This window comes from Cavia porcellus, unplaced genomic scaffold (genome assembly GCF_034190915.1).
Source record: "Cavia porcellus strain 051 isolate PalLab524CR breed Dunkin Hartley unplaced genomic scaffold, mCavPor4.1 scaffold_1, whole genome shotgun sequence".
Classification (NCBI taxonomy): Eukaryota; Metazoa; Chordata; class Mammalia; order Rodentia; family Caviidae; genus Cavia; species Cavia porcellus.
Window position 1 is genome coordinate 14,551,695 of NW_026947484.1, and position 22,449 is coordinate 14,574,143.

The following is a 22,449-nucleotide window of genomic DNA, read 5'->3' on the forward strand; positions in this document are numbered from 1 at the left end:
GAGAAACATCCCCAAGGGCTCTCTGTTCTTGTCCCACCCCAACCCTATATGACTAGGCTGATAGAGTTTCGCTTGGCACCGTTCTTCTATTTTCATTCTTCAAATTCTAAAAATATACACGCACTTTGACCGTTCAGTAGTCCACGGGGCTGCAGCTGGGCCTCACTGTACTTCACCTCATCGATGGTGACACCTCCAAAAGCAGTGTCACTGTGACCTGGGCCTGGAGCCCCTGGGATGCAAGGCACACACTGGGCGTCGTTGGCCACTGCACAATCTGGGAATCTGGGTGGCCCAGTCCTTCTCGGCCTCCCGCTGAACACATCACCGCATGACAGGCCCCCGTAGCACAACCCAGGCACTGCATCTTTTCCTTTGTAGATTCAGAATTGTGCCGCATATTCTTCCTTTTGTCCGCTTTTCTAATCAGGCCAAATATCCACATTAAATCATACCTCTTAAAGAGGACAACATAATGCACAGCAGCGGCAGCGGTAGCAGAAAACCACTCACGCTGGGCCTCAGCTTCACCTTCATGTACCATCGCAGGATTAGCACTGATATTGCTGCTACGTTAGGTTCCAATAAAAGAGAAAATCTTTATGACCAGCTCCACTTCCCCCATACAGTACCTTCTCGTTCCTCCCATGTGTGACAGGGGATAACTGGGATTGCTTTTTGAACACCAGGCAACAGTAATAAATGAAACTGGCAGGCTCTCCTCACATGCAGTGGTCTTTTCCTGCCTCGAATAGGCGATTTCTTTACCACTCATGATTCTTGACCAAAGACCCACACATGCGGAGCTTCCTACCAGCTCCAGTCCCTCTCATCACCCTCTGTTCTCCCTCAAGGCCTGGGAAGGGAGGAAAAAGGCAGAATGGAGAGGCAGTCAAGAGGACTGTCCTTCCCCTACTCCATTCTCCCCTCTCCTGTCACGATTTCTGACTGGTCGTGGATCCTATCAGGGGTCCATAAAGCTAGGAGGACTCTGGCCCGGGAGAGGGGGGTAGGGGTTAGGCAAACAGGCCAGGGAGGCAGTTGGTTGAAATTTAACCACAATATTCTTGGTCTCTATTGTTTTGAGTGAGGCCCAATATTTCCACAGCAGGATTATAGGATCTGATTAACCATGTTAGACAACAATGCTGAGCTGGGATGGGCTTCCCCTTCCAGCTGCCAATATGAAAGAGTAAACAGAACACCCAGATTTCAGAAGGGACTCCCAGCAGCCCCCAAGCCCCACTCCCCACTTCCAGCCCCACCACTATTTGGGCCCCAAAGTGCGAGAAGGAAGAGTGTAGCACTGCATGCTCCTTTAACTACTGGCCCTTGGCCCAGCAGGACAAGTAATCCTGGCACAATCTTCCCAGGTGAGTCAATGGCAGTGTGCTCCCCACACCCTGGAGTTCTTTCAATGCCTCTTCCGGGTTCCCCTAGGAGGCTGGTCCAGATTGTCAGGAATCTATGAGAGTTGAGTGCCCAGAGGCCAGCGCTCATTCAAAGGGGTCCAAGGGTGTGGAAGATGGCAAAAGATCTATTGGGCTCCACATAGAAAAACGGGGTGGGACTTAACTTACCAGCCTGGGAGAGTATTTACTTGAATACTCTGGTTCTACCAGATGACATCTATGGCCAGGAGAGACAAATAGGAGCTCAGAACTGAGAGGATGCATACAGGATACCATAAAGTCTCGAAGGATGGAAAAACATCCCCAAGTGTTCTGAGATGAAATGATAGACAGGCTCCCAGTTTCTCAAATAGAGATGGGTCCCCCACAACTCCTATCCCTGACACAGACAGTGACCAGTATGCTCCCCCCAGGGGGGCCTTCAGAGGCCCTGGCCAGGAGAACAAGAAAGAGACCTGGGGCAATAACGAGCCCAGGACTAGACTATGCAGTAGGGGCTTCCTGAGGGGCCCCCAACATGTGGGCTCCCTCCTCCTGTGCGGCCCTCAGTACAGGTACCTAAGGGCCTATGATAACCTACTATACTTTGCTGGGCCATGAGTGTGTATGGATGTTGGTAATAGGGATTAGCATCCACCATTCTTGAGCTCAGTTCAGTGGCTTCCTTACAGCATGTCACTCCTTTTGAAAGTTTCTTCAGGAAAAGTAGAACACAGATTTCTCCAGGGCAAAGCTTAGAAAAACATATTCGAGGTAACACAAGTGTATCACAATGGTGACATTTTCTAGGTTAGGGTTAAAAACTGACCCTCTTCCCATGGAGTTGAACCTCATGAAAGGAAGAAAACAAGCACGGGGGAAGTGCGGAGTATATCTATTAACAGCCTATGTTACTAGCACAATGCTGAAAGGTAAGTAATCAAATCAATTAAGTTCAGAAGGGTTGTTAGGAGGATTCAGCTGGGCCCTGCATTCTTTGGAACAGATCTTCCTAGTTTTGTAAGTAGGAGATAGTGAGGGACAAAACAGGTGGAGGGAAAAAGTCACCCTGGTGATAAAATCGGGACAGGGAGCGAATCCAGGCCTAGAGGAGTGGTACGGCTTCTTGCATCATCCAAGGGGCTCCTGCAGCTCCCAAGAGTCCCAGCCTAGGCACATGTTTGGAAATGGGAGTTTAAGAGAACAGCAAGGAAAGGAGACCACATTACCCCAGGGTGAAAACAAGCGGTGGGGCTGAGCATCAGAATGGGTGGCATCTCTCCTGTCCCCACGGCCTGAATCCATGGCTGCAGCAGCCTAGGAAGGATCTTAGTCTGACCAAGTTGGGCTCTGCCAGTCCAGAGCACAGGAGTACAGACCTCCGTCCCCACCACCAGGTGCTCTAGGAATTCCAGAGCCAGCGTCTTGGGAGTCAGCGTATGCCTCAGAAACAGTCCTTGATCAGGGACATTGGTGAACGGGAAAAGAATGGCTCTGGAGGGATTTTCCAGGACCCCACTTGGGTTCTGCTTTTAAGCGCCTCTGGGAAAGTACGGGCTGCGGCATGAGATAAGGAGGTGCTACCCAAATGCAGTGCAGAGGTGAGGATTTCTCTCTGAGCAAACAGCCTTGGTCCTAGCTGCTGCACGGTCTCAGCTGACTGCCAGGGCACCAGCCAGCAAGGTCAAGTAGGCCTTGCAACCTAGGTGGCGCTATTTCTCTACTTTTTGGTCAACTTACTGCAGGAACTTCCTCGAGGTCCCAAGTCCTGCTCCTGGTTTGCTGGATTGCTCGTGTAAACCACCTTATATTTTTTTTTCTAAAAATACTCCAAAGCAATTGAAAGAGTCCCTTCTCCCACCAGCCAGCCCTGGCCCCAGCCCCGGCCCCGGGGAGCGGGTGGGTAGGCGGGGAGGTGGGCCACTGCTTTATTAAACACAGGGAAAACTAATATTTACGGAATAAAATTTATGGAGCAGCCACGAGAATTCGACCCTTTTATGTGCATGTGGAGTGGGGGTTGGGCTAGGCTGGGGGCCTCCGGGAGGGGCCCAAGCCAGGGGGCAGGGCTGGAATACAGCCTGGCTCCCTCAATTTGTCAAAGCAGGGATTTCCCTGGCGTTGCCCTGGGATGAATGATTCTCAACCACCGCTACTTGCTTCGGGGTGAAGGATGCAGGGCAAGAATGCCTGAGGCAGGGCCTCTGGCTGCACTGGTTCCCTAGGATGTATTAAGCAACACCCCACAGAGAGAGCCACCTTGGGGCTACAGCAGGAGGGGGACAGAAAGGTCACTAGTTATAGTCTTAGGACCCCACTCCCAGCCTGCGTGACCTAGTACTGAGGACTGAACCCAGGGCCTTCAAACAGCTATGTCCCCAGCACTTTTCCGTATTTATTATTTTGGGATGGTCTCAAGTAAATCACTAAGTTGCAGGCTGGGCTTGAATTTGCAACCTTTCCGCCTCAGCCTCCCAGAGTGCGGGAATTACAGGCTACAGGTGTGTGCTACCGCACCCAGTTTATTATTAACCTTCAGAAAAAGTCACACACAGTCTTACGAGAATAAGAACAAAGTTATGCTCTTAGTAGTTTCCTTATCATTTTAGGGGATCCCTGGGCCTCTGGTTTCTCTGATTAAAGGTTCCCACTTGAAGAAGGAGGGGTTATCCAGAGTAAAGAACCCCATTTTCTCCAAGCTGGATGGGGAAGCTTTTCTGTTTTCTATGTGGTCCCATGTCATGTAGCCCCCGAAACCTGGCTGTCTAAATTTTGCCAGAAAGAAACCAAAGAACACAGTGAGCCAGCGAGTGGACAGTTGTCACAGTTCTCCTGGATGACAGTCACTCTCACCGGGGGGGGGGGTACACAGAGCACTGTGCTCTGCAGGTAAAGAAAGGTCAGCAATGACAGGGACCATCCCTAGTGGGTTTCTCCTGCAAAAAAAGGAAAGGGAGTGAGTTCCGGAGTCCCAGAGGATGGCTGCCCCCCCCCCCCCCGGGAGGAGAGCGGCTTCCAAAACGAGCAGGGTCATGCAGTAAAGGTGCCAGGGAAGAACAGAAGAGGACCCAGCAGTTTGGCAATATGTGTAGTCATGCTTTTAAGAAGTCAGTTGTCGGGCTGGGGATTTAGCTCAGCGGCATAAGCGCCTGCCTTGCAAGCAGGCAGTCGTGAGTTTGATCCCTGGTACCGATAAAAAAAAAAACGAAAAAGACAAAAAAAAAAATATAAAAAAAGAAGTCAGTTGTCTGGCCTCAAACATTAGCTGAGTGACCTTTGCTAAGCCACTCAAATGCCTGAACAACCACTTTCCCAGTGGGCTAGTGGTATCTTCCTCAGACAGTACGGCGAGGATTTGCTATGAGGCCCTCACTGGCCAGGCCACCTGACACACATGAACCACTCATTAACAAGAGTGGTTTATTACCGCTGTTCTGTTTTGGTGGTGTTTTCTCATTTCCTCATCCCTTCCTCCCCCACCCCTCCTTCTCCTTCCAGCACTGGGGATTGAAGTCAGGGCCGCATGTATGACAGCCATGCCTTTCCCACTGAGCTACACTCCCAGACCTTTTTTGTTAAAATTTTTGAGACAAGGTCTCACTGAGTTGCCCGGGCAGCCCGTGCCATTTTTCTCCTCAGCCTCCCAAGTGGCTGGGATTGGGGCTGCGCCCCTGCACCAGGTACTGTTGTCCCAATTATAACAATGAGCACTTTATTATTTCTTGAGTGCTCCTCTCCCCATGGTTTAGCATCAGTCCCGAAACATGAGTCCCCACCAGGGAGGACACTGGTGAGGAGGCCATCAAAAGTATAGACACACGTCTCTGCACTCTGCTCCTGACCCTCCCTCTCCCTCCAAGTTCCCCCAAACACCTGAGCTCTACTTTCACTCTATTCCTCCAAGAGAAAGTTCCTCATGGTCTCACTACAGAGGAGACTCCGGCTGAGACTGAGGGACTGTGACAGCTCTGGAATGCCCGTGAGGTCACCATCTCAAATTCTTCCCTTTTCACACAGCTTTTATTCTTTTTTCCTGCTAGGCATGAATATTTAGTTCTAGAAGCCGATTTTGTACCTCTCGAACTCACGGGGTCATTTCCTGTTTCCTGCTCCCCTAGTTCTTCTGCTTGCTATGTTATCTGAAGTGGAGTGGAAAACGAGAAAGTCAAGTTCCCTTTGCTGCCACCCAGGGGAACCTGCTTTGACCCTAGTGCTTGAAGCTCTTTGCCATTTTGAGTCCATATTGTAACCACCCTGTTATCTATGCCTTGGAAGCAAAAGGAAAACACACCCGGGTTGGCAAAAAAAGAGCAGCTGTCAGTCTTGAGACCCCACGGTGCAGGTCTTGAGATCAAAGTTCCCGAAGCTGTGGCTCGGGCCATAGCAGAGAAGAGGACCCTGAAGGACTTGGGTGCGGGCTCAGACCTCACCCGGGACAACAGGGCTCAGTGAGCTGAGGCGGGGAAGGAGGTCCACAGACAAATAATCTTGAAGGCAGGCACTGTAAGTGGTTTTATTCTGTGCCAGGGAGACACGTAGGTCTCCAGGAGCATCCGGGACTGACTAGGAACTAAAGAAAGGCAGGCAAGGCTTCCCGAGCGCGTTGTACTTGTTTGCAGACTGGCTGTATACACCAAAGGTACACTGAGGTAGGGTCCTGGGTCTGAAGAACCTCCACCAAAAGCGAGGAAAGTATGAGACTCCTGGAGACGGGCTTCTGCCCAAACAGGGAAGGCCAGGTTGGCTGGAACCGAGCTTTGCTTGGTTAACTGTCCCGTTCTGTGGCCTGTTGACATGAACTTTGTCCTCTTGCCCCAACTGTGGCCTCTGACCCTGAGTCTGCCTGAGAGACACTCATCCCACAGCTCCTTTCCCAGCAACGCCTAGAAGCTCCTCTGGTCCATTCCAGCCGCTGAGACCGTGACAGCCTAACTGAAGAGCCCCCTTGGCTTCTTCCGCTTGGCCTTTGAGATCTGAGGTCTCTGCGTAAGGCCTGCAGTACCCTAGGAAAAGAGGAACCCAAGTTAATAGAGGCTTTGAAATGGAGGCACTTAGAGCAGGAAAGGAACTTTCTCCCTCTTGTGGCTCTTGGCTAGGATGAGGCCATGAAGTATCTGACATGGGTGTTCTGAAGTCTATGTCAGGGGGCAGGTGTGACCTAAGACTCCAAAACGGGAGATGCACATGTATTTTCTGTTTCCCCCAGGGAGCAACTCATGAGTCCCCACTGCAACTGGGATAAGAGGAAAAGGGACTCAGGGCTCATCACTCAGTGTAAGAAAGGCAGAGAGGAGACAGCAACGGAACACAGGAAAGACCAGGATTCTGCACAGTTTGCAGGCTTGTTCACAAATGTCCCTCGCTATTGCTGGGCAGCACCGACTGGGCAGCGACTGCAGGGCCCACTGGCTGGGGTTACAGGCACTGACTCCTCTCTGCTCAGCACTCCCCCAGGAAGCCTCCAAGACTCACCGTGGGTCCTGTCTCGGGCGCTGAGGAAGACACTTCTGAGGAGCCCGGCTGTGCTGACTGGCTCAGAAGCTGGCTATCAGTTCCTCCATGGGAGGCGCTGCTTGAGGCCTCAGGACCTCCTGCGATGGGAAAGATCAGAGAAGACTGTGAGAAAATGCTTTCTTACGAGGAAGACACCAGCATTTACCCAGAACTCAGATACAGGCCAGAACTCGATACTAAATAAATGAACAGACAGAAGCAGCCACAAATCCAACTTTGAGCTGCTCTTCAGAAAGCCGTGTTTCTATGAAGATGCCTCGAGCTTGTTCTCAAGCCATGCCAGCAGAGAGATCCCTTGACTCACAGAGCCTCTCTGCATGTGCCCTCAGGCCTCTAGGGAGAGGAGGCTTTTTGCTCTCCCCATTCAAGGAAGCTGAATTCTGGGGCACCCAAGGCCTGTGCCATCTACAGGAACTTTCTAGAACAAGGGACATCTCCTATATCTTCACTGTCCAACCTGGTAGCCACCAGCCATATGTGGTTGCTGAAATGTGACTAACACAAATGAGGAAATAGATTTCTAATTTTAGAACTAAATTATTTTTCATTAATTTAAACTTAAATAGCCACATGTGGCTAGAGCGATGGGACAGCACAAACACAGACTTTCACCCCAGGTGGACCAGGTGTGTCTGTGGTTCCTCACCAGCTCCTTGATGCTTCTGTCCCACTTGGAGTTCCTGTTTGGTGACTGCCACATACAGACTCTGCAGACTGATGACAAAGGACTTTCCATCGCCGACGTCGCATGCCTCTGGTAGTTTCTACAGAGGACAGGCAATGCTGTGGTTATACTGACTGGCCTGAGAAAAGTGATCTGATATTCCACTGGTAGAAGTGGCAACAACCTTAAACACATTTCTTTAAAGTGGTTAACTCCACTGCCAAGCCCTCAGGGACTGCCATAAGACCTCTTGGAATCCTCGGAAAGGCAGCCCCAGAGGTGCACCTCTATGTCCTGTGATTCTTAGGTCTCTTGTGTTTTCCCGTGAGTGCTCTACAGGTCTCGTCACGCTTTCTTCCACAGGGACGAGCTTTCAGAGGTTTATTTCAGAAAGTTATTGTTTCTAAGTTGTCCCTGAGCTGTACAGATTACTACTTTAACTAACTTTACTCCTAAACTTCCACAGACAGGAAAGAAGATTAACAAAGATACTGAGGTCCTCCTGCCTACTGTAATTCTATTGTATGACCAACGTACCCTTAATGGGGTGATAATTCCCCCACAGTGGTGAAAATTGGTTTCTGAAGGTAAAAAAGAAAAAAAAAAAGCTACTCTTTTAAAGTATAATACATATATATATATCATACATAAACAGATTTTTGGTGTTTCTGTACCATTATAATTTCTTGAGGGGGAGTGGTTAGGGAAAAAATGTCTTTTAAAGTATCTTAGGGAGGTGGTAGTGAAAAAAAGAAACAGTGCTATGATTACTTCACTATGGAGTATGTTTATATCCACAGCAAAATACTTTGCCTTGTTCTAGCTCCATGTACTTGGCTGAACTGAGCTGAAGTAATGGGAGAAGACTGAACAAAGTGCAATAAAAATGAAATGTAAGAGTGGTATCCAAAACTGTTACACTTCAAACCCTGGAACAGGCCCAGAGCTACATCATCGGTCCCCATGCGTGCCAATCCTCACGGTTCTCAGCCATGTTAGCAGGTCCCCAAGGGCAGCCATGCCAGCAACTCACATGGGAGCCAACCTAAGAACCCACGGCCCATGAGACTGGCCTATTATCTTACACGTCAAGGGTGCCTTTTCTGTGTGGTACAGGCATTCAGTTCTGAAAAACCCCTGTGAGTGGGTGGAAGAGACAGTGTGACAAGCATGAGGGAGGTGCCGAGCCTACTAACCTATAGTCAGGGTCACAGAGTTTTGTCCTCCGAGGGGCAGCTGGAGAATTCACCAACTGCCATGGAGCAGCCTACTCATTTCTTACCTCCAGAAATGCTATCTCAGACTTGGATTTTTTCTTTCTTTCTTTCTTTTAATTGCAATGTCAAATCAGGTATCAGCTAGGCTTGGACTTTCACTGGAAACCACAGTCTATGATTCAAGAGCACTGAGTCTAAACTTTGCCTCTAGTAGTAATCACACCATGTGTTATCACACTGATCATCTCTAGCAATACTCCCATTGGAATGACCTAGAAGGCAAACTACCAGGCCATGCCTCCTCTATCCACCTCACTCTCTCTGTAACTCTTTTTTTTTTTTTTGTGCTTGGGATCAAACTCATGACCTCGCACTTTCCAGGCAGGTGCTTATGTCACTGAGCTAAATCTCCAGCCCCTTCAGCTCTCTACTTCTTAAGCCAGCTCCTCCTACAAAGCCCTCTCTCTACTCCATAGGCAGAGAGCCTGAGAAGTGAAGAGCCAAGCAATGCCCTCCTTCCTTAAGACCCCAGACATACTGCCTCTCACAGGGTCACTTGTACACAGCTTCATGGGCCCATGCTGTCTGAACAAAGGGACTAGGCAGACACTAGGCAGCCTACGGTCTCCTCCTGCCCTCCCCACGGAACTATAGTGACTCAAATTTTCCAGGGTGATCTTTTCCAGCTTATGTATTTAACTTCAAAATGAATACCAAAAGTGAAAGGTCATGCAAGTCAGTGCTGCCCTGAACCTAAGTCCAAATCTAGAACTTAACCTTAGCCCTTCCTCTATCTGTCCCACAGCTACTGCCAAAGGTTATCCCTCCCAAGTTAATAAAGTCTCAGAAAACTACTGGGAACAGAATACTGCTAAATACTGAATATTTACTATATACTAGCTATTGTGCTAAGTACTATAAAGGTATTAATGCGTTTTTGTTTTCACTACTATTTTTCTAGCATCTAGAAGAATCCCTAGCCCATGGTAGGAGCTGACTAACAAATTATGAATGAATGATATGGTAGGCACGGGGATATGGCCCCATGTAGATGAGAGAGTTAATCAGAACTAGTAAGCAGTTGGAGCAGGACTAGAACACATGCAGTCTGGTGTCGGTGCCCCCACATAAAACTACTACTCTATTTACTTCCCTGAACAGCAGAATTTTAGTCAAAAATCACAATCCAGTCCCTTCTAGCATCACAACCTCATGTTATAGTTTATCTGTTAAACCTAGGGCAACAAGAAAAAAAATGAGCAGATAAAAAGCAGGCTGGAGCCTTTCGCAGCTGAGAGGACATAACCTTCTCCCATTCCAGCTGGTCCCCTGCACAACTGACTCCCTGGGCAACATCTCACAATGTGACAGGGAAGAGTGGTGGTGAGGCCTGCACTGGGGAGGAGAAATATTAGCTCCCAGAGCAGGACAATGGTGGGGGCGGGGAGGGGCCGGCCCAGAGATCAAAGGGAGAAGGTTGGAATCAGGATTGAGTCAAGAAAAGTGTCCCCTGCTGTAAGTATGTCTGAGCCAGGAGCACAGTGTACCAGCCACAAAGCGGGTCACTGCCCAGAGAGGGAAAGAAAGAAGAATAAAGTCAGCCTTCTGTATACCTCATTCATCTGATTAACCCAGAGTCAATTCTAGCCAGCAATGATCACTGGGATTCCACATGCCGGCCACTGCAGGACTGGGGGTGGGCAACAGACCATCAGCCCTTCCCTCTTCGGAACAGGTCTGAGCTAACACAGTGACAAACAGGACTCCTGCTTCTGAGGTCACATTCGCGTGCAGGAGACAGACAGGTATCCACTGTTTGGTTTGGTTTGGTTTCTCAAGCAATCTGTTTATAACAGTTATAAACAAAGGGCAATAGGAACCCAGAGAAAAACAAAGGGATGAATTCCAAGTCTGCCGGTGCTGCAGACTGCGTTAGAAGCGGTGGCTGCAAGGTAGCCTTGTGAAGTTATTCTCTGAGTTTGGCAGAAATTGTGAGGTACGATGGTGTGAAATGATAGGTGTACCTCACAGGAAATGTGGCCAGAAGGCTCAGTTCATGTTCCTCAGGCTGCAAAGGACTGTGCTTTCTGAATTAAGGTCATGCCCATGGGAATTTCCTTGTGTTTCACAAAATGACTTTCTCTACTACATAACCATTTGCCAACGTTTCCTTGGCTCAAACTAACACTAAAAAACAATGAACAGGTTTAGAAGCTTTCTCTAGGTTTCCTTTTTAGGTTCTTGGCTACATGTACTTAAACTCTCTTAGTACTGCTTCACCACTGACTTCTAGAACTGTGACTTTTCAATGACCACAATAGCTGTATTCTCCTCTGCTCTTCAAGACCTAGTTTACTCCCGTTTCCAACTCACTAAGGCTGTGGCTCTTGTTTACAATCATTTAAGACGCTTTGGGGAAACCAATGTTACAGAAACGCTGTGGGAGTTTTATTTTCCCTTCTCATCCTTACTGCAGCCTACCTAGGCTCTGAGGGCCTGGACGCCCCTCTTTCGCAGTAACTGCCATCTTTGCCAGGCCAAAACCCACTCCCAGTGGTACAGAAATTCTAAGACTCCCAGTGAATTTATTGGTGGAGATCCCAAAGGCCACTCTCCACCAGATACGCAAGGTCTTCCCTTCTCATTCCTTTTTATCCTTTTTTTCCTGCCAGAACTGTTTCAGAAACCTTTAAGACACTGGTAAGGCTCAACCCTGACATACTCCTCATTCTGTGAATGTGGGCCTCAGTCTGAGGGCAGAGTTAACAGACAGAAGAAAAAGAGATAACAAGCTCACTGGAGCTCTCCAACAGTCCCCTCTCAGCGGATCTTTGGTCCCTACACCAGAACCAGAGCTGGCCCAGCCCCAAGGCCATGGCATTGACCCCCACAGTTCCACAGCTGCCGGGTCAGTTCCAACACGGGAGCCCTCTAAGGATAGGAAGCCCTCTCCTTCCAGCAGCAATGTGGCAAATTCTGGATACAAATTTCCCTCTCTAGGGAGCCAAGTCCCAGTTTAGGGAATCATGGCAATGGTCATTATTAGCTTCTCTTAGGGATAAGAAAGAGCACATTAGAAAATCCTGCTAAGGTCTCAACTGCCAAAAGGTTCACCAAATTAAAGTAAAGAAAAGAAAAGGATTTAAGAAGAGAGCACTAATGAGAAAGACTTCAAGAAACATGACTCTCCCCTCTGCCAACACATTCAAGTTTAAGAACTACTTACTATGGTGTTGAGGGTTCTGTGGACACTGAGGTTACAATTGAGTGTACCAAAGAAATGAAACCCCTGACCTGTTGAAGTTTTTGTTTTAGAAGGGAGATCAATAACCAATGTAACTGCTAGCTAAAACTCACACTCTGTCAGTAGTGATAGCATCATGGGGAAAAAATAAATCAACCAAGGCATTGTGGAATGTGATGCAATTTTAAACAGAGGTCAGTGAAGGCATCATAAAGAGTGATATTGAAAAAACTTAAGTAGAAGTTAGAAAGTGATCCATGTGGCTATATGAGCCAAGTACCCAGATTTCCAGTTTACTTATGTCAGTCCCAGTTTATGCTTACTGTACCATTTAATTATTAATAGACCCTTGTTTCCCTCTTAAGAGTCTTAATTTGGGGCTGGGGATTTAGCTCAGTGGCGTAAGTACCTGCCTTGCAAGCAGGCAGTCGTGAATTCGATCCCTGGTACCGATAAAAATGAAAAAAAGACAAAAAAAAAAAGAGTCTTAATTTGAACAATAAATGAGATGGCTACCTAATATCAGAAGAGAAGCATGGCAGATGCATAGATATGTGTTTGTGTTTAATTGAAATTATGAGGCAATACCGTAAATTACTTTTTGTTCTGTAAGGTGGGAGGCTACCAGAGCTTAGGGGCAGAAAAGTGATGTGATCTGATTTTACTCTGAGTGTAAAAGGACAAGAGAAGCAGCAGATGGACCAAGCAAGAGGCTGCTACACTAAGCAGGTGGGAGAGAGATCGCTACCCTAAATTAGGCAGGGTGTAGCAGAGCTGGTGATGAGAGCACTGAGATTAATCTGAAGGGATGGCCAAGCCGGTGGACCGGGTGGTAGCTCCTGAGCGGGGTCAGGCACAAGGCAGATGTTACAGATGGATGACCTAGAAACTAAAATGGAATTCCTAAGTCAAAGACAATCTGACATGGCCCCAGTGCACAATATATACATGCCTAGCTTCAGAGGAAAAGCATGAGAGTCAGAAGAGGAGGTGAGCCCAGTGCCCAGGGAAGCATCAGCATTAAAAGAGAAAGCCTAAAGTGGTTTCTCACTCAAAAAAGAGGAAGCAAGATTACCTTGGGAGAGAGAGACAGAACAGAGAAATAGAGATTGGTGGAAGAAAGAAAAGTGGAAACAACCTTTAAGTTCTGGCTTTAGAGCCTAAAATATTTGGATCTATACCTATTCACTTTACTAGCTGTGATTCTTTGGGAAAGTGACTATACTTAATGTCTTATTTTGGAAAAGGAGAGGAGAGGGAAAGGGATGGGAAAAGGAAGAGGTGAAGACACAGAAAAGAGAGACAAAGCAGAGTTGTTGAGGGACCAGAAAGGGAGGAGGGAGGCAGCGTGTAAAGGTTAAAGGAGGGAGGAGCCACATACCTGGAACGCTCCTCTTTCTCTTTGCAAGGCACAGAAACTTGTGCCCGGCCCTACTCCTGGGCTTAGTTGGCTCCAGAAATGCCCTAATGATCATGTACATAGTGAGAGTGTGTTCTGGTCCCATGATTAGCTTTTCTTCACTGTCATCCCAAAGCATAGGCTCTTCAAAACATTTAGGGAATAATCAAAGCCCAGATCAGGGAGACATGCACGGAATCCCGGCTTGTGGGCTGTGGGTAGACTACCCACCACTGCCCACCACCACCACATGAGCCCATCCCATAGTCCTCAGCAGAGACCAAGACAGCATGGCCTGGATTTAAATCCCAGAGTCGCCAGTTGTCAGCTGTGTCAGCCCCTTTTAGCCTCTGTTCCCCCACCAGAAAAATGGACTAATATCCACCTCTGTGTCAGTGATGGGAGGATTCCATGAGGTATTTGGAAAGGGCTCCTGTGCATTATTCCTATGTCTCCCCTCTCATCACGTCAGCTCTTGCTGCTTCTCCGAGATCTCCTTCAGTCTCCCACTCCATCAGACCTGCCCAAGAGGCCGTGGTTTCACCCTCATTCTCTTCACCCTCCTCAGTGGGGCAGGGGGGCATAACATTGGAGAGCGAAGCTCCACCTCTCTCTGGGAGCACAGGAGCACACTTCAGCCAAAGGCATCCGCATAGGGTGGCCAACAACGCCGGCCTGGAACTCTTTCCCCATCACTGTCTCCTGCTTCCTAATGAGGCTCTGCTGTGTTTTTCCCAGCTTGGTTTTATTTTTATTTATTTATTTTTTACTGTGACATCAGTCTCATTTTTTAAGTAATATGCATTCTGCAGGGCTGTTTGGAAGACAGAAAAACATGACCTGCAGATAAATCACCCAACCATAGCTGGATGGTTTTTGATGGGATTAGTCTCAGTTCCCTCAGAGTCTGAAAGAAAAAAAACTAGGAATAGCACAGAAAAACAGATGTACAGTAGAGATGTCCAAGTCACCGGGAACTGAACTCAGGACCTTGTGCTTGCAAGGAAGGTACTGTGCCGCTGAGCCATCTCCCTGGCTTCTCCTCTCTCCTAATCTTGGATGAACAGTTACTGAATTTCAGTCAAAGTGCAACCAGGAGGGGGGCCTCTATTTTGTCTCCCGCAGACTATCCTTCTATCAACTCACTGATGAGAAACCTTGGTGATTTGGGAGAGAACACAATACCCTAAGCGTACAAACCACCTTGCCCCCTCAGGTCTGCCTGTGCAATCGGCGAGACGGAGGACACTGCTGTTTGGTCTGCTTCAGCTTTGTTTGGGTCTGCGTCTGGAAGACACCTTCCCTGGCCATTCTGCCCTGCTGCTGCTGACCTCTACAGCTAGTCTCACTCCTGAGCAGCCACCCAGCACTGGATGGAAAGAGAACACAGACAGGCTTGACTATAATCTTGTGCTTAGGAACCTTCCAAATTAATTACAGCTCAGGGATCTTGCACATTAATTAGATAATAGTCTACGTTGGCCTGCATCTATTTTAAAACAAAGTGGGAAAATGAAGGGATGTGTGCATCATACATGCAAGCACGTAAGATGTAATCTAACATGTGTGTAATCTAGTCATGTCACTAGCAAATCAGTTTCTTTGTGACCTTCCTTTAAACTGGGAGTTCTGCCATGATTTTGGAATTAAAATAGAGACTCAGATGGCTGAAAGAATCTAAATAGCTGGAGGAACAGACCAGATCTTACTATTATTACTCAGATTTTCTGGTTGAGCTTGAGGCCTACCTAGTTCCCTAGTCAGAAGAGAAGGGAGATGAAAGACTGTAAAGAGAAGTTCAGATAAAGGCTTGGATAATAGTCATAGGAGTTACTTTTGTTTTAATGTGGTGTCAGGGATTGGACCCAGGGCCTCATGTACACTAAGCACGTGCTCTGCCACTGAACCTCAGCCAAAGATTAACCAGTTTTTAACACTTTCTACATGCCAGCTACTATGTGAGCATCTTTATTACATTATTTCAACTGACTTCTATAGTCACTCTCCAGGCTAGGCACTATAATCATTCTCATTTCATATATGAGAAAACGAAGCCTCAAAGAGCTAAGTAACTCAACCAAGGTCACTTTGGGATGGGAAAGCAGAAGACCAGGAGGGTGAACTCCAGAACCCGCACTACAAACATACATCCATTTCTCCCTCCTGCCCCGCCCCTCTAAAGAGGCTTCTCCCTGTTCTGAGGCCTTGTGGTTCTAGGAAAGCTCTTGCCACCTATATTACATCTCCAAATGGCCCAAGAGGCTGAGAGAGAGGAAAGACCTCCAAGGGTACCAGAAAATCAAAAATATGAATCTCCAGTACCCGGAGGCTTCAGACTTTGAATCTCCTTTTAAAAACAGCACAGCCCCTCCGAGTCATTGCAGGAAGGCCCCTCGGCTCTGCCCCCAAAGAAAAATAATGGCAGAGGGAGTGGAAGTGGGGGTGGGGGCGGGGCAGCTGCTCTCATAAGAGCCCTTTGTGGTGGCTGCCTCTGAAAGGAGGTTTTGCTAGACAAGGTGGAACTTCTCAAGGTGACAAGCAAATGGCACAGACCGAGTTGTGACCCTCTGCTCACTCCCTAACCGCCCCTCCCCTTCGGAAGGCTGGAGCCCAAACTGTCCCGGGAGCCCCACCCAGCCCCAGCACACACCGAGGCTTTCTAGTCCGGCAAGCAGCTAACAGCAGCGGAGGGGCTCTCGGGATGAAAGTGGTTTCCTGGGGGGACGAGGCCACAGAGCCCCTCCAAAAGTGCAGTGGCGACTCTCATTCGCTCTCTTCTCTGCTCCCATTTCTTCCTCCAGAACAAGCGGGCCCTGTCCCTCTGCCCCGCCCAGCAGGGGGACAGTCAGTCTGAAGGGTAGTTTACACCTCTCTCAATTCTGCCATCCCAACATCCTTTTCTTCAAATGGAGATGAAACAATGTGGTAGAAATCGGAAAGAAAAAGCATCAGATTTAACAACAGAAAACCATGGCTCTGAGGCAGGCACCTGGAAAGCTCTTGGTTCTGTGTGTAGTTCACTTTCTTCCTGCCCTAGTGGCTGGGTCTGCAGGTCCAGAGGGAATTTAGAGGACCCAGCAGTGTGTGCTGCAGGATCTCCGTTGCCCAGGAGCTTCTCTTTCACTTTAGATCACACGCTGGACAGCTGGGGACACAACCCCAACAGGGTTCGAGGGCTCCCTGCACCCAGTCACCGGCTGCCTGTTCTCTGTAGGGTGACATAGGGTCCTCTCTGCTCTGAGAAATCTTACTCCATAGGGTGAGGCACTGCTTCCCCAAACACACACACACACACACACACACACACACACACACACACACACACGCATGCACGCACGTGCATACACATACACATTCATGCACATGCACACATGTGACAAGAGTCTGATCTTCATGAACTTGGGTAGGTAAAAATTTCTTCATGGGACACAAATCATAAAAAGACTGATAATATTGCATTATATTAAAATTAGGAATTTCTGGTTATTGAAAGGTACAATTAAGAGAGCAAAAAAGGCAGGGCACGGTGGCTCACACCTGTAATCCCAGCACTCGGGAGGCTGAGGCAGGAGGATTGTTTCGAGTTTGAGACCAGCCTGGGCTACCAGTGAGCTCAAGGCCAGCCTGAACTGTATAGCGAGACCCTGTCTCAAAAAGACAAAAAAAAAAAAGAGAGCAAAAAGCAAGTTATAGAGGAGACAATATGTGCAATATATATAACCAACAAGTGGACTCACTTCCAAAACATATGAACAATTCCTAAAATCAGTAATAAATAAATAAGTAAATAACCCAACAAAAATTGGCAAAAGCCTTGGCTGTATCCAAATAACCATAAATATCATGAAACTGTACAGAACCTCATATGTCACTATAATGGCTAAAAGGGAGAAAGCAAAAATATCAAATATTAGAAAAGATGTGGTACAACTCAAACTCTCATGTGTTGCTTGTGTGAGTACAAACTGGTATGATCACTTTGGAAAAGGGCTTGGTAGTCTCCACTAAATCAAAGTATCAAAGCTAGGTATGGTGGTGCACACTTGTAATCCTAGCACTGAGGAGGCTGAGTCAGGAGGACAGTTGTGAATCAAGACCAGCTTGGGTCGCAAAGTGAGCTTAATGCCAGCCTGAACTGTATAGTATGCCCCTGTCTCAAAAAGACTAAAAAACAATCAATTACTCAATCAATCGAAGAATCCAATATCTGTGACTCAGCCATTCCAATTCACTATGTCTATTTCAACACAAATGGACAAAGTGTGGTATATAGTGACATACATAGGTCTTATAGTAGCACATCATACAGGAGTGAAAATTAATAAAAAATATGGCTACATACAGCAACATAGGAAAATTTCACAAACATTTTGTTGAGTGAAAGAAGTCAAACACAGCAAACATACTCCATATATTCCATTTGTATGACATTTAAAAATAAGCAAAATTAACAATCACATTAGAAGTCAGGTGAGAGATACTGGAAGGGAAAAGGAAAATGTTTCTGAGCACTGGAAATTTTCTAGTTCTTGATTTGGGTGCTGGTTATAAAACTTTGCATTGGCAATAATTCTTCGAGACTTACAATATAAGCACTTTTCTACATCTACCCTAAATTCTGACTTTAAGAGTTTGCTAACAAAGCTGCCATAGTTGCACACACTTGTAGTTGCAGCAATTCAGGAGGCTGAGGCAGGAGGATCACAAGTTTGAGGTCCTCCTGGGAAACTTACTGAGACTTTGGCTCAAAATAAAATTTTATGCAGGTCTGAGGCTGTAACTTGGTGAAAGTGTGCATAGCATGCATAAAGCTTGAGTTAAATTCCGAGTACTGCAAAAAAAACCTTTTTTTTTTTTTTAACTAATGAAATGGCTAAGGATGTAGCTCAGTGGTAGAGCACTTGTCTAATATGTATAAGGCTTTTAGCTCTACAAAAATTTATTAATAGAAAGCAAACTACCATAACCACTATAGAAAACAGGCAGTTGCTCAGAAAAGTTATTATATGGTCCATTAATTCTACTGCCAGGTATACACCCGAGACCTGAAGTGTGTATTCATGCAAAATGTATGCATAAGGGCTAGGGATACAGATCAGTGGCATGTGCAAGGCTCTGGGTTCAACCTTCAGCACCACATATGCATACATACACAAAAGTACACAAATGTTCATATCAGCATTATTCATAAGAGCCAAACGATGAAGACAACCCAAACATCCACCCACAGATGAATGCATAAACAACAACATGGTATTCCATGCAATGGCATATTGTTCTGCTATAAAAAGGAATGAACTACTGATAGCATAATGTTAAGTGAAAGAAGCTGCACAAAAGAGCACATACAGTAGAATTCTATCTGTATGAAATGCACAAAACAGACAAGTCCACAGGAACAGAAAATAGACTAGTGATTTCCAGGGCCTAGGGTGAGGATTGAATAAAAAATAACTGCAAATGGCAAAAGAGTTTCTTTCAGGGTGATAACTGGAATTAGACAGTTGTTACGATTGACAACCCTCTGTCTATACTAAAACCACCAATACTTTTGGCATTTGTGTTTCAGGACATTTTATGACATGTAGATGATAGCTCAATATTTTAAAAGGATTAAAAAAGATGAAGTCTTTCCTTTCCAATTCTCCTTTGCCCATTCTCCATGCTGTTCCCTCCTTTAGGGCCTGAGTAACTTTTAAAGGACATCAGTGGAGCAGATGCCTGCCCACTGACTGAGCCACCGGAATTAACGAGGAATGGTGAAAGACCACAGGACCTACAAGCAGAAAGACCTAGTTTTGAAAATGAATCTACCATTTACATATTTATTTTATGATCTTGGCCAGGAAACTTTATTTATTTATTTATTTTGGTACCGAGAACCAACTTAATTTCTTTGAGTCTCAATTTTTTCACTATAAAATGAGTAAAATAATTCCTAACCGTGAGGGCTGTCACAAGGGTAGTTAAATGAGATCAAGTAAATAACGTTAATTCTGTTCCCTTGAGAGTTTCAAGCAATCCCAGCTACTTGAAGGCAACTGGCAAAAATATTTTATTTCAGCAAGACAGCACAGGCTCTTGCTGGGTGTGGTGGTGCATGCCAGTAATTTCAGCATTTGGGAGGCTGAGGTAGGAGGGTAGCTGCAAGTTCAAAGCTAGCCTGTGCTCTGTGTCAAACAAAAAAAACACACACAAAAAACCTCCAACCTGGGCTCTGCAGTTTAAATATCTAACATTCAAGTCCCTAGGTTTACTGTTTAATCTTTTAAGGCCTTAGTTTCTCCAACTATATAACAGGGGTAATAATATCACCTGCATTAAGAGGTAGTATGAGGATTAAATGAGATGATGCATGGTAAATGCTCACTATAGTGTTTGGCATATAAGCAGAGCTCAATAAATATTACCCATTATTCAATCAGTAAGCAAAACTGACAAGTACGCCAGATAATATGCTGTGTCCTAAGGATAAAACAGGGTTCACTACCCTCAAGGAGCTCATAGTCTGGTTAGGGAATCAGACATGTAAACAAACAAATATTCTTCATGGCCAGCCACACACTGCAGTCTTTGATTCCCAGTCAATAGCACCCGTCTGAGGCATTCAGAAACAAAGTTGGATATGTAAGGAGCAGAAGGCGGGGCAGCATTGAACAGACTAACCCTGAGTCAACAGTAGACCCTTCTTTCTCTACAAATTGCCTATAAAAATCTAGATAAATAGGCGTGCAGACTTCCTCCCTGGCATTACCACTAACTCTCCAGGGCTGAAGGGCATCTCTTTTATTTCTGCTGCCCTCTATTCTCCAAGTGGCTGGTTCCTTCTCTTCCAGATCTGTTTTAATGTCATTTCTGGCCCCTGACCATATCATCTCTAGTGTATTTGCTCTTATAGTACTTTTTCCTTGCTTCTTAAAACAATTACAATTTTCAGTTACTTGCCTTATTTTCTATCTCCCCACTAGCCTGTGAGCTTCTGGAGTCCAGAGACCATTCATCCAGAGAATATATGCTACTACCTACTATGTGCCAGGACCTGAGATGGGTGCTAGGCATTCTGGCTGGGGGAGGAGAAGAGGCCACTGCCCTCACGAAGCTTCAGAGCCATGCTTTGGGAGTGCAGTTTATCCCATTTCTAACCACCCCCATTGGATATACGCCCTCGGCTGCCAATCACTGTCTGAGTCCCTCATCCTGAAGCCCTGGATGCCCATGTTTACAGCAGAGTTTAAACAAGGGCAAATGGCACAATCTGTGAGCCACTTCTGTAAGCTCTTTCCTTACAAACCTATCCACAGGAGCAGTCTAATAAGAGCAAGTATGGTGGGCATAAGGCAAGGGACACAGTGGCTGAGGTAGAAGGGGTGGTAGTATGGGGGTTATGGGACAAGGGTCTCCCTAAGGCCTACCTAGGAGATGAAATAAAAGCCTAAGAAGACTCAGCTCCCAGCATCTTTCAAATCCAGTGTCCTAGGTTCTCAGACATCTGCTTCCTACAGCCTGAGCTTCTCTTCCATGGAGTCTGACTTCACCCTAGAGGCTGTCTCCCTATAAGCCAGCCCGAGGTCTAGGGTTGCTGAGTTAGACCCCCAGTCATATGTGCTGCTGCAGACTCTCTGGAGACTGACCAGGGGAATACTTTTCCACGAGTGGCAGATAATAAAATTCAAAGGATTGTTGAACACAGCTGCTTCAAATACTTTGTTAAATGAACAACAGTGTGTGTATACATGAATGTGTTTATGCAAAATTAATGAATAAGTCCTTGCTTAATAGCAGGAAATACTGTCCTGAAAGCAGAACCAGAGACAGAGTCTCAAGCCACAGACACAAACACATTTATTCATTCAAGAACCATTTACTTGGCACCTTCTCTGAGCCAGACTGTTCTAGGTACAAAGAAATAAATGAGTGATTGTAGGTTCAGCAAAATATGTGTAGTTCTATGATACAGAGCCATGCACCACCTGCTTTGAGGGAAGAAAAAGAAGCACAAAGATTTTTCAACCCTGTCAGGAGTTTCTCAGTCCCGCTGCATGACTCCCTGCTCTTTGACTACACTAGAGATGAACAGAAGGAATGCCAAGATGGGCTTCTGCAGGATGGGGTGGAGGGAAGGCATGGCCACCAAATCAAAACAGCATACTGAACTAGAAAGAAGAAGGAAATTCACTGGAACCAGCCAACTAGCAGACCTGACCCAAAGCACCGCTGCAAATGACCCCCAGAATTACTGATGTGACTGCAGGGATGACAGCAAGGAGAACAGGGCCATGTGAGAGACACACTGCACAGGTAAATCTGTAGCTTGTCTCAGTAAAGTTAAATTCTCTGTAAATCTGTAGCTTGTCTCAGGAAAGTTAAACCACTGTACTCAAATTCCTAACACCCTCAGATGACATGAACATATGTCCTCTAATCTCCCTCGCTCCTCTATGAGCAGGGAGTTAAGTATTATGCTGTTCTCCAGGTGCAAGGACTTTGAATAGTCTACAAAAACATAGAAGCCCATCCATGACAGATTTTTTCCTGGAATATGCTATAATTTGGAGAAAATAGATGTGGAGAATAGTAGCTCTCCAAGGACCCAGGGATGCTAGGAGGAAAATAAGCCTTTTTCATTCAGCATCAAAATTTTGTGATGTTAGCCGGGCGTGGTGGCTCACCCCTGTAATCCCAGCACTCAGGAGGCTGAGGCAGGAGGTTCGTTTCGAGTTTCGGATCAGCCTGGGCTACAAAGTGAGCTCAAGGCCAGCCTGAACTGCACAGGGAGACCCTGCCTCAAAAAGACAATAATAATAATAATAATAATAATAATAATAATAATAATAATAGTATGAGGCTACCTAGTACTGTCAGTAATGCTTCTTCCGACTCATACTGACCACCCATAATCCAGTGTCTATTTCCTTTGAAGACATATTTTCTGGATGGAGGATACAATATGACTAAAGAAGGAAACTTTTGATATCAAATACAGTGGCTACAAAGTAAACTAAGACAGTCCTTCGGGTATA

The 22,449-nt window shown here is 46.5% G+C and overlaps 1 protein-coding gene across 5 annotated transcripts in view; it reads right to left on the reverse strand.

The window, feature by feature from the left end:
- Positions 1 to 5,879: 5,879 nt before the first annotated feature.
- Nhej1 (non-homologous end joining factor 1) overlaps positions 5,880 to 22,449 on the reverse strand; it is an 82,224-nt gene continuing 65,654 nt past the window's right edge. For all 5 annotated transcript variants that reach the window (XM_003464007.5, XM_063245574.1, XM_063245576.1 and 2 more), the window contains 3 exons: positions 7,552 to 7,669; positions 6,864 to 6,982; positions 5,880 to 6,394 (listed from right to left, as the gene is read on the reverse strand). In XM_003464007.5, the coding sequence (XP_003464055.1) occupies positions 6,320 to 6,394; positions 6,864 to 6,982; positions 7,552 to 7,669 (312 nt within the window). In that variant the 3' untranslated portion in view covers positions 5,880 to 6,319. The remainder of the gene's footprint in view (positions 6,395 to 6,863; positions 6,983 to 7,551; positions 7,670 to 22,449) is intronic.